General features: G+C 45.1%; 1 protein-coding gene across 1 annotated transcript; it reads right to left on the minus strand.

Annotated features, from left to right (window-relative positions):
- Positions 1-3,118: 3,118 nt before the first annotated feature.
- On the minus strand, positions 3,119-11,945 carry trmt11 (tRNA methyltransferase 11). The gene is made up of 13 exons (XM_076150587.1): positions 11,696-11,945; positions 11,221-11,286; positions 11,073-11,146; positions 10,863-10,944; positions 10,364-10,456; positions 10,081-10,215; positions 9,678-9,834; positions 9,355-9,435; positions 9,101-9,265; positions 8,633-8,705; positions 8,319-8,453; positions 5,824-5,944; positions 3,119-3,424 (listed from the first exon to the last, which is right to left on the minus strand). Exons 1-13 carry the CDS (start codon positions 11,771-11,773, stop codon positions 3,284-3,286), a joined length of 1,401 nt encoding a protein of 466 aa, XP_076006702.1. The 5' UTR covers positions 11,774-11,945; the 3' UTR covers positions 3,119-3,283.
- Between the last annotated feature and the right edge of the window lie 25 nt (positions 11,946-11,970).

Below are 11,970 nucleotides of genomic sequence, written 5' to 3' on the forward strand. Positions count from 1 at the left end.
TAAGGTAAGTAAGAGAGGGAGATAGAAGGAGGAAGTTGTGTGACAAGCCGTTCAGTCACCCCTTCTACTTCCCGGGCCAACAACCTTCAACGCTTCCAGCTGAGTATCTCAAATGGGATGTTTGTGGCTGCTCTGCACTTTCTCAATCACAGCTCATCACTTCAAAAAGCTTTGCCCCTGAACTTCTTTTTTGTTTACAAGCCGAGCAGCGCTGATTGTATTGCAAACAGCACACACACACACACAGCAAACACAGGCACCCTGATTGCCCCCTCACACACACACACACATTGTTCTCCCTGCTCAAGGCTGTCATCTAGTGGCATCAGTATTCAGTGGTAAAGGTTGTGGTAAAAGAAATGACCAAAGCCTTTGCTCAAGTAAAAATACTACTTATTATTGAATTAAAAAGTAAAAGTCTTAAATTAAACCTTGTTAGATGTAAGTTCAAGTAAAAATGCATTGGTAGTTAAATGTGCTTGAATAACAGTTTGGCTTCCTGTGTTAAATTACTTTCTAAAATTCATTTAAATTCAGGTTTAAAACTCAGAGAGTTTTATTTCTGACATTAAATGTTTTAAAACTCAACTCAGATAAATGCAGCAGACTAAAAGCACAATACTTCCTTCTTAAACTGTGGTGGAGAAGAAGCAGCTTGTTGAATAAAGTGAAGAGTACTTGAGTAAATGTGATGAATGACTTCCCATCTGTGCTCCGCAGTAAAGCTGGACTGAAGATGGTTCGGTGTATGTGGCTCTGATTTGACATAGAAAAGCTACGTTAATCTAATGATGACTTATCTCCCTCTGCCCTGACTGACTCCTCCTCACTCTTTATCCCTGGATCCTCTGGTGCTTTTGTGAGCACGGGTTGAGTTTCACACAGCTGTATAGGCCTCCTGCGGTGATTTGTAACACTTGAACGCCTCTTCCTTTACTGTGCTTCTCCTCCTACACGATGAGATAACAGCTCTCACCTTACCTCTATCAGCAGCTGAGGGGCTTGGGAGTGCTCAGTGGGGTGGATGAGGGCACTCGGGTGACCTGAGGGTGGGGGAGGTGGGGTGAAACGGAGGGTGGAGGACCTGCAGGTGTCCAGACTCCCCCAGCTACAGACAGGTGCACTGCACCTGCAGCACATACTGTATGTTCAGTATCTACCAGCTCCAGACTGTATGACGTTTCTTCCTGCCTCTTACAAAACACACACACACACACACACACACGTAGACTCCCAAACATTCACCTTTATATACGCATTCCATCATGAGCCTTCTTGACAATAGATCAATAACCAATATGTCAGTTAGTGTTACAGATCAATAGGTATCTGATCACTACTTACCCAGCAGATGTGTGGAACATCTGGCACATCTCGCTGAGACTGAAAAGATCATGATGGATTTATGTCTCCAATTGCAGGGACATTCCCTAAATGTGTGTGTGTGTGTGTGTGTGTGTGTTTGAACATGCACAGCCCTGCTTTGTTCTTCTTCTGGAGGTTAATGATCCTTCATGTAATATGGTTGTGTGTGTGTGTGTGTGTGTGTGTTTGTGTGTGTGTGTGTGTTCTGGTCTGTGCGCAATCTAAGGATATTTCTGCTGGTCTAGGTCAAAGGTTAAGGATATGAGTATAAATCAGCATCTAAAGTTTGGGTGTAAAATGTATAATATGGTAAGATATAATACATTTAAAAAACTATTTTTAACATTGATACAAGGTTGTGTTCAGGTAAAGAGAGTGGAAAAGGCCCTATAACTTTGTTTTCCACCCAAATCACTCCATCAACAGCTCCCAGTTGAGCTGATTAAGCAGTTTGAAGATCACTTTCAGACTTCGGGGAGTTTAATCAGGAGCCATTGTTCCAAAACAGCGAACTATCCTCCTACAGGGAGATCCCCTTCATGAAAAGGAGAGGAGCACTGAGGGCAGATGAGAGGAGGAAAGGGCAGAGGTGAAGTGGGTGAGGAGGTGAAGAGGAGGGTGGGAGGAGCGGTGAAGGTGAGACACACGGTGAAGGATTTGGAGAGACCGGACCAATTTTCATACAATAAGTAAAATACTTCAAGAAAGAAAGGAAAGTGGAGGAGGGAGAAAAACATAAACGAGTAATTAATGATCCATCCAACTAACAAATGCCTGGGGTGACCATTATTTAAGAGTTATAGTTTCCAAACTAGTCATTGAACTGAGGCGGGAAACTCGTTCTGCTGCAGTTACCTTCCAACATAAAACAAAACCAGATTTCGCAGCACAAGTACACACACGTATACACACACCAAACTTCCTCAACGTCTGGACAGCATTACATGGTGTGGAGAGGAACCCCCCTCCTAATTATAGTCTGCATCATTGGAGACTAAGGACTCTTGAGAACATGTTTTATCGCTGCATTGTGGCAGCGCAAACACACAGACAGAGCGTTCCATTCACACAGAGACGCACAGGAGCCGTCGTAAAAGAACGCCTTCAACATGGAGATGAGTCCTGTGGGAGAAGATGACGCGCGTATATACGTATATATTCTGTATATCGCAAAGAAAACGCTCAGGGCCGGCAGGCAGAAGCGACGAGATGAAAGACAGCGGGCAAAGGTTCCCCGACTTGTCTCGTGGAATCATTCGATTTTCCTTGATGGTAGACAAAAGTGCGCTTTGTAAACGACCCTCGCCGCAAACGATGGCGAGTAGCGTGTGATCATGTCTGTGAAGCGCCATCTGAGGAAGGGCGAAACGGGGGGAAGTGTGGTGGAAAGGCAGAGGCCCAACTGATAAACAGAGCGAGGGGGTAACGTACATAAAGGCTGGCTGAGGAGATGAATAATGATCCGGCCTGCATGTAAACTGTGGTTGGAAAACAACAAAAGCTGCTGACTAACTGTAGTGGTGTGTGGCAAGGTGGGGACGCCCTGTCGTTTGGCCTCGCTCGTCTAAACACGTCCCCTTTGTCTGACTCAAGCGGGACTCTGGCACTACTCCTGTTCTTCTTAGACCGTTTCTAAGAATATTGAAGGAAGCAGCGGTGAGATTCAATAACAGCAACACACTCAAATATCTGCTAGGAAACATTTCAGTGTTCAAAAGACCAACAAGTCATCAGTCAACAGTTGCATTTTATCCATTTATTTGTAAAGAAATATCAACAGGCATAAAAACAATTATAATGTGAATGATTAAAAACGTCCCGCAAATTTGAATAAGTTATCTGCAGTTTGTTCCACTGATCCTCCATTTCTTCCTTTTATTGAGCGATTACCTCGTCCGAAGTCTGAGTCTAACGTCGTTCACTCTCCGTTGACGTGGGGTTTATTGTCCTCCTTGCCGCCCCTCTTGTTGACTCCACTGAAGTACTTCTCTCTGAAGGCGTTGTGTCCCTGGTAGGCGTTGAAGTGTGGGTCTGATAAATGAGCCGGCTCGTCCACTTCCTGTAGAGACACCAGTTTAATCACATTTAATGATGGGTCGAGTGTGTGTGGAAAAGCTTGTCCAACAACCACCGAAGAACCTAGAACGGGTCAATGCGTGTAATTTAGTCTTCATTAATTTCCCACAGCAAATCGCACAGGTCGTCTCTGTGTCTGTCCGTCTCCAGGCCACGCTACACTGACATGTTGGAAACGGCATTAGATTAGCTATGATCCCTTCCTGATCAATATGTTTGCTAGTCTATCACAGCTTGTTTTTACCGGACAAAGAAATGCAAACAGAGACGATTGTCACTGTGGGTTGGGAGCAGTTTGGTCGACCAAACAACAATCAGCAAATACTTCAAACAGTACAGGAACGCATTTATTTGTTAATTTATTAATGACCATCCAATTAGGTTAATAAAATGAAGATTTAACCCTGCTTTCTAAAGTAAAATGCAAAAAGAGTGGCAAAATAAAAAGTGGCAACAAGAGCATGTGTTGCTCTAAATTGGATAACTTTTGTTTTGATGAGTTTGAATGAATTTGAACAAAAGGAGGAAATTCCTCAGCGGGCGGTAACGTGTGGGAAAAGGTAGCAATGTGCGACTCAAAGTGGAGCGAAACACCGCAAGCCGCGATAAACACTCAATGTTTCCAAACATGAAAAAGGCTGAGCTGTGCTGTGTTAGAAAATGCATTCAACATGTTTTTTTAGTCATTAACGATACACACTAAATGTGTTCGTGAGACACACTGAGTGTCTTAACTTTACAAAGGCTGTTTTGTTGTACCACACGGTACCTTTTATTTAAAGCTCATTTAGCTGTCCCTGCCTTTTCTACCCAACAAAGCAGCACCAACTGGAGGGTTTGGATACTTTTTCCACGCTCGCACGTACAAAGACAGGACCGTCCAAGTACACAACATGTGTGTGTGTGGGCTATAGCCTTTGCTCAATGGAGGGAGGAACAGAGATGGCAGGAAGAGGAAGAATGAGCTACGGTGAGTTGGAAGTGATGCCTCTAATATCTGGACTGTCATTTGTCAGCAGCACCTCTCTTTCACCGGCTGGTGCCGCTGGGCAGTTTGGAGATGGTTTCCATGACCACCACACCAAGAGGAAAACTCTAAATAACAAGATGGACAACCTATGCATGACCCGACCTTTATGGGGACAGAGGGGCATAACTGCTGGAAACAGTGGAAACAATCACTCCAGCGCTGCCAGCTACCGTGCAGGAGGAGCTTCTTACCTTTACTGCAAAATGACGCAAATAACAAGAGATTTATGGCAGCCAAACACACACTGTCACACTCCGTGCATCGGAAAATAAGGCTTCGCTGAGTGTTTTATGCAATAGTTTAGCAGAAAACATTTAAGTGCTTTCCAACAGCTTTTGGGTTTTTTCTTGTCCAAACTGAGGAACACAGTGTGGCCTCGTGCGTCACATGTGCACAAAACGACGAGTGTGTGGTCGACCTGTGAACCCTGAGGAGAGTGTGTGGAGGGGTGGACGTCCTCATACCTGAGGCCTGTTTGGACCAGAAGAACCAAGATACTTACAATCAAACAACTGTGTGTGTTTTTGTGCACGAACACGCACGTGTATGTGTGTAAGTGAGTGTGCGTGAGTGCGTGTGTGTGTGTGACACAAGGCCCTTTATGGGAACAATTTGGGGTTTTGAAGTGGAATAGATGTCAGATCCAAAGATGGATTGTTTTCCATACGACGTGTGATTAAGCCATTTAGGGTTCCAGTATAAAAGAAATGAGCCAATCACAGCCAGATGGAGAGGATTTACCCCAGACAGACAGAGAGACACCATCACTGTGCATGTTCACGGGGATGGCATGTTAAAACACACACACACATGCTTATACTATATACATCTCTCCCACACATACACACACACACACACACACACACACACAGACACACTTATGTGGTTCCAAATATATAAACAAACAAGTCTAGGAAATGGACGTAAAAACTTCAAAGAATAAGCAGACACAGACACAAAGGCACACGCACACACACACAAACTGTTAATCTACATTGCCTGTGTCACTCGTGCTCACACATACAAAAACACAATCAGCTAAATCTGCTGTATGTTAAGTTTTTTACGTTCGTGTGCTGAAATGCAAATGCAATTAAAGACTTAAAAGCATGTTGTGTTTAGAAAGACAAACTTTCAGCAGGACGGCTCATGTGGTCAACTGAAGTCACACAGAAGAAGAAGAAGAAAACAAGTTTTTCAGTTTAGAAAATCTGGACAATATTTAGTTTTTATAACCACAATATAAAGGCTATTTTGTGCTCAGGTTCTTAAAATAAGAGTTCTGAATTAAAAGAAACACACACACACAGACAGACAGACAGACAGACAGACAGACAGACAGACAGACAGACCTCAGGCTCCTTGATCTTCTCCATGGTGATGAGGCGACGGGAGGTGTGGCTGGAGAGTGTCTGCTCACAGTTACTGATCAGCCTGAGACAAGTGTGAAGGGGAACCATCTCATCGCAATACCTACAGAGAGGGAAGACACACACACACACACACGCGGACACACACGAATCAGTCCGTGCAGGATGAAGAGCAGAGAAAGACAGGACAGACAAAACTGAAGGTAGATTGCAGATGTATGATGCCACGCAAAGGCTGCTGGGTAACAGACACCTAAAGCGCTGGCGAAACCCCTGTGAACGTCTTACCTGCAACTTGTTCCGTTTAACCGTTGCCGGGCGACCGCGGCTGCTGGATCTAAGGTGGGTTCCATTCTGGAAACTCTGAGCCTGTGCCTGACAGGTTGACTGCTGGTTCTGTCATCAGCAGCCCGGGCCAGGTTCGGGCCTATTAACGGCGGATGATGTATGTGTTTGCAGATTTGTGTCAGGCAGCGCTTTCTCCTCACTACGTCTCTGTTCGCCCCAGCGTTTCGGACGCTGCTGTTTGTCTGCCCCGTTGCTATGGCCACGTTATGGGCCTCTGCCGCCATGGGATGTTTGGTCACGGTGACTAGCGTACATGCAGCGGAGCGTGTCTCTCTCCAACTGAAAGTTTGACGCGTCGACCTGTAGTGTGACCACGCCGACACCTCCACCTCTCTTACTTCACTCTTACTACAATTCAGCTCGCAAAGATGAAAATATCATGACGGGACACACGATCACAGTATGTAAACACAGAAAAAACACCAACTACATCAAATAAGCTACAATATTTCTCTTTGTGGCTTCAACTACAACTCATCCATCCATTCGTCTGTTTCGCACCGCTGATCCGGGTCAACACGAAAACATGATTCATTGATGCTGTGACCGGCTCAAGTATCACCTTCCATCGGACAATACGGCCACTTTATTTCTTCACTGTATGTGTTTATGCTGTAATCAGGTCACTTTATGGCTGTGATGACTGATGACCATAATCTGTCTTGATACGTTTTCTGTCATTGGGGTTTTGAAGGGAGCAGGAGAGTTCAGGAAGGTTTGAACCTGGGCTAGGCTGGTGATTTGTGCTGACAGGACTTTGTGTCACCTGTCATCGCACACACTCACACACACACGCAGTCTCATCACGGGAGACACACACCATCCTCACCCTTTCGATCACAGCCACAGACACAGACACAGACACACACACATATGTGGGGGTGACAGAAACTCGATAGCTCCCTTGCAGAGCCCCAGATTAGGCCCAGGAGACAGGCTACGTCTGGGCTTTGCTCACACACACACACACACACAAATCAAAAATGTGCTCGTGTGTGTGCACAAAAACACACACAGGTCAATGTGTGTGAACCACGGAGACAGATAGTCCACATATCTGACTTTACGCCTGGCCTCAGACGTTTATTTTGGCACAGCACAGAGCCGAGCACCGGTAGATGAGTAGCAAAGACAAATGTGTGAACATGATGACACACACGTGTACGCATGTGCTTACATACAGGACCACACACATTCAAGCATACACATAGGGTTGCATACACACATATATAAACACACACAGGCGCAAAAGCAGATTGATATAAACAACATGGAGGTAGACCCAAGGTTTGACTGGCCTGTTGGTGTGCCTGCAAACATGCTCTCTCTCTCTCTATGACACACACACACACACACACACACACACACACACACACACACACACACACACACACACACACACACACACACACACACACACACACACACACACACACACACACACACACACAGTTTCCCAGTCTTATAATCAGTGACCAGAAGCTTTTCAAGTGCTGTGGGGTTTTCCTCTTCCTCAAACAGACACACACACTCTGCGCCCCTCACACTCGTCTACTGCGGTTCACACCTTTAAAGTCACAACACCTGCACCTTGACAGTCAGCACTTACCTCTGTGCTGATGCGCAGCACATTTAACAACGCACAACTTTGTTTGAGGTGATCACGTTTGTCTAAAGGAGTGAGCCGCCCTCAGTTGTGGTTTGCTGTGGGCCAGCTGGGAAAACCTCCACACACCTGCGTACGGCTCTGTGTAACCACGGGCAACATGTGCAGGGGTTTTATGGGAGCATGCGGCATCTTAGATTTATTTGCTCATCTTTACATTATAAAACATCAACCCTTCAGTGTGTGTGTGTGTCATTCTATTTCAAAGTTTAGTCTACAAATTAATCGGGGCCTCCAGTTGAAAGAACGCTTGCAGGTCCTACTTCTATTTTACAGCACAAGTCTGCCCCCTAGTGATACCAGCAGGGTCTTGCACCTCTATCAACAAACCAAAATGATCACATATCACAAAGGGGGGAAAAAAAACAATAGAAAAGTACAATTAAACTACAGAAACCCAAGCTTGTGGTGAGCCATCTGCATCATTGTATGAGCCGATGATGCCGCGTGTCTCTGTACTCACTCTGGTCTGTAGACGGGCAGCCAGTACACCAGCCGCCCTCCAGTGACCAGGTGCTGGGCAGAGAACTTCAACAGGTCTGTGAAGATGTCGCTCAGGTGGTACGCCTGCGAGACGGGGACGTGACACTCCGCATAGCTGCACGGAAGAAGAGAAGAAGAAGAAGGAGAAATTCACAGGTTGATTGATAGGAATCGGCAAAATAAATGTGTTGAGAGTTTCCATGATTTGTTTTTCGTTCTTGCCCCGAGTACAAATAACTGAGGAATAACGGGACAGAACAGATGATAATTAGTTAATCTGAAGTCTGAACTTACAGTCCATCAGGAGGTTTGACGAAGTCTTTATGGGAGCCTGTTCTCCTCGTGGACTCGCGGATCCCGTATGGAGCTGTCATTGTAAAGATCATATAGAAACTAGATTAGAACAAGTTTGGAACAGCTTGCAGTGCGCAGGGTCCCACTGTGTCAAAGATGATAAATGTGACGTGTCCCAGTCCAGCTGAGAGCAGTCAGCAGGCAGCGATCTGAGGATAGTGCAGGCGGTTGGCGGAGGGCCAAGCTTATGGAACAACATGTGGTTCCTGACGGGACACAAAACAACAGCCCAGCAAAGTTCCACTGGAGCTTTCCTCTCTGGATAAATGAACATTTTCAGAACTCTTTGGGAGTGTGTGTGAACTTTGAGTGTTCTAAAAACAGTTTCATCCAAGTTTCCAAATGCAAAACGCTTATTGTATAATAGATACTACATATCTACTGAACTATAATAATCTCAGGGCTTACGATCTGTGATGATGGCATCAAACTGCACACCCTCCCTCCACACGGGCTTAGACGCGTCTGACACCATGATGTCCAGATAATTCTTCTCTGTTCCGTACTGCCGCAGGTTTGCTCGGATGTTCTCGTCGGGGCCTCGCCACTTCTGGCTTTTACGGCTCGATCTGCCTGGAAGGAAAAAGAGTATGAGATTTGCGTTCAAATCCCAGTTTTCAGGGGCGACACAGGTGCAGGTGCGGATTGTGCAGAGGTCTCACCTTTGCCGTGAATTGTGTTGTAATCGATGTCGGTTCCGACAACATAAGCTCCGAAATGGGAGCACGCGACCAAGAGGCTGCCTACACACCAAGAGGAGGGTGATTATATACATCAGCTGTGTGCGCGTGTGTGCGTGTGTGCGTGTGAGTGAGTGAGTGAGTGAGTGAGTGAGTGAGTGAGTGAGAGAGACAGAAAGAGAAAGAAAAAGAGAGACAGAGAGAGAGAGACACAGAGACAGACATGGGCAGAGAGAGGCAGAGAGAAAAGAGAGAGCGACGGAGAGAGAGAGAGAGAGAGAGTGAGAGAGACAGACTAAACTCACCTGTGCCGACAAATGGGTCGAACACAACGTCGTTCTCTTGGACTTTGGCGTGGTTGGCCATGAGGAAGGACAGACCGGCGTCCATGCTGGTGTTGCCTATGTAGTGTCTGTTCTTCACACTGTGAGAGCGAATCAACTCACGTTGTCCATCCACTATCTAGTAAATGAAAGAAGGTTTATGAAAAGACAGAAATCAGATCCCAGCTGTTTGTTAAACTCTATTTCACCTCAATTAATCTCCAAGTATACCTAGTTTATCACAACTGAACATAACATTAAAATGGACATTTTTCTGAACTGTTTATAAATGGAGCAGCTCCAAAATGTGAATTCATCAAATAAATAGACAGTTCAACACTTCGACAAACAACTTTACTGTCGTTTTGGGTCAAACTTCTCTCACCCATCGGCCAAAGTAGATGTAGTGGGGATGCTCTGGGATGTCGTTGGGGTCGGTGCCGTAATCTTCCAACAAACAGAAGATGTGCTGAGGAGTCTTCAGGCTCACTGTGCCCTCGAACGGAAGAAACTCCATCGCCTGGAAAGAGAGCAGAAAACATGATGGGGGCGAGCAATTCAACTCATTCATATCAAATTAGCAGAATATAATACTAGAAGAGTATGTAGTATGTAGTAGTAGTATGTAAGAGTAGTATCGACAATTCACACAGATCCAAAATACTCACATCAATCTTCTTAATCCTGTCTGTAAACTCCAGGGTCTTGTTGTAGGTGTAGACGTTGATTCTATACGTGGAGTCTGCACGCATGAACGGGGACTGCAGGAGAGTGAGGAGAAACGGTGCATAGAGGAAACGCGTGAGCAAACACCATTACGCCTTCATGTGGACAGTAGATCAGTCCATAGGGGACTCGGCTTGGGAACCGGAGGGGTCACCAGTTCGAGTCCCCATATCGATGCCAGTTGCCAGTTTGCCTCCGGAGCACTGCCGAGGTGCCCTTGAGCAAGGCACCGGACCCCAAAACTGCTCATGGCTGCCCTGTGTGTGTGTGTGTGTGTGTGTGTGTGTGTGATATGTAAGGAGCAAGACGAATTTCGAGGAAGGAGCTATAACATTGTATGGAATGGCATGTGATTTGATCCATCTATGTGTCTTATCTTATCTTTAAAGCAATGTATCGTAGCAACATATCAACGTTTCTGTGAGTAGAAGGGTCACCAACCATGCACTCTGCTGAGTAGTTCAACAGGGACGATCTGAGTTCATCGTGTGTGTGTCCGTGGCCCCATAATTCAAAAGCAGACCTAGGAAAAGAGTGTTTGTATTATTGGATAATTGTACAAACTCTCAGATCACAACAAAGCAGCAAGATTGCGTCTAAGAGTCACGATGCGATATGGAGCGTGGGGAGCATACAAAGGTGACATCATACTTTGCACAGACAGATCTGGCCATGACACTACGAACGTCCTCCTCTGATAATCCATCCAGACACCAGAAAGGAGCCTAGAGAGAGACAAGACAGGTCAGGTAAGAGGGGACAACAGAACAGGAAGTGATCTCACATGATAGTCACTGACCTTCTCTTTGAACGTTCCACTGGGACAGAAAGCTTTTCCTCTGATAGACAACAGAGATGTGATCTCCTGGAAGATCAAACACACATCAATCCCATTCAAAAGAACAGAGCCTATTGTTTGGTCAGCTCTTACTATCGCATATTTAACACGTAAGATCAATTCAAATCCACCATGACGTATTTCTATTTAATTGAAAGTCAATTGCGGATTAAATAACTTCATTTTTAGAAATTCGAAGAATATACAATGGTGTACAATGAAACGTAGTTCAAATAACAACGCAAAATATGAACAAAAATGTGTACATGTGTCATAATAAACATATACAAAGCTTGAACGTAATCAGAAACTTCATTGTGAATTGAAACAGAGAGAATCTAACGCAGCAGGGGCGGGAAGATTTTGCTCTTTTATATCCACATTTTCTACAGAAACAGAAAAACATTCATTATTGGGGTGTTTTACGAGAATTTACCGGTAACCTGAAGTCGAGGTTATCTTGAGCCAGATGGAACAGATACTGTAAGCGTGAGCGACTGCTGGATGCCGCCATGTTTGTTGTGGATTCAAAATATGTCCGGCTCGAAACCAGGCTGAGTACAATGTACCGCCTCCGTTGTTTAGCACTAAATTACCATAAATGGCAGAAGAATGAAATCGAATCGAAAAGTTTATTGTAATTAAGTTGTAAAGTTTAGGTTCATTAAAATGAACCCGTTGCCACATATAACTGAGCAATGTGTGTTTTGA

Source organism: Genypterus blacodes, unplaced genomic scaffold, assembly GCF_046128005.1.
Source record: "Genypterus blacodes isolate CSIRO-AG114 ecotype Tasmania unplaced genomic scaffold, CSIRO-AGI_Gbla_v1 ptg000052l_1, whole genome shotgun sequence".
NCBI classification, from domain to species: domain Eukaryota; kingdom Metazoa; phylum Chordata; class Actinopteri; order Ophidiiformes; family Ophidiidae; genus Genypterus; species Genypterus blacodes.

Excerpts from the sequence above, each read along its gene's own strand:
- trmt11 (XM_076150587.1), bottom strand. The coding sequence starts at position 11,773 with ATGGCGGCATCCAGCAGTCGCTCACGCTTACAGTATCTGTTCCATCTG. Across the intron at positions 10,945-11,072 it reads GCCAGATCTGTCTGTGCAAA|GTCTGCTTTTGAATTATGGG; the intron begins GTATGATGTCAC and ends CTCTTTTCCTAG. Across the intron at positions 3,425-5,823 it reads AGAAGATCAAGGAGCCTGAG|GAAGTGGACGAGCCGGCTCA; the intron begins GTCTGTCTGTCT and ends GTGTCTCTACAG.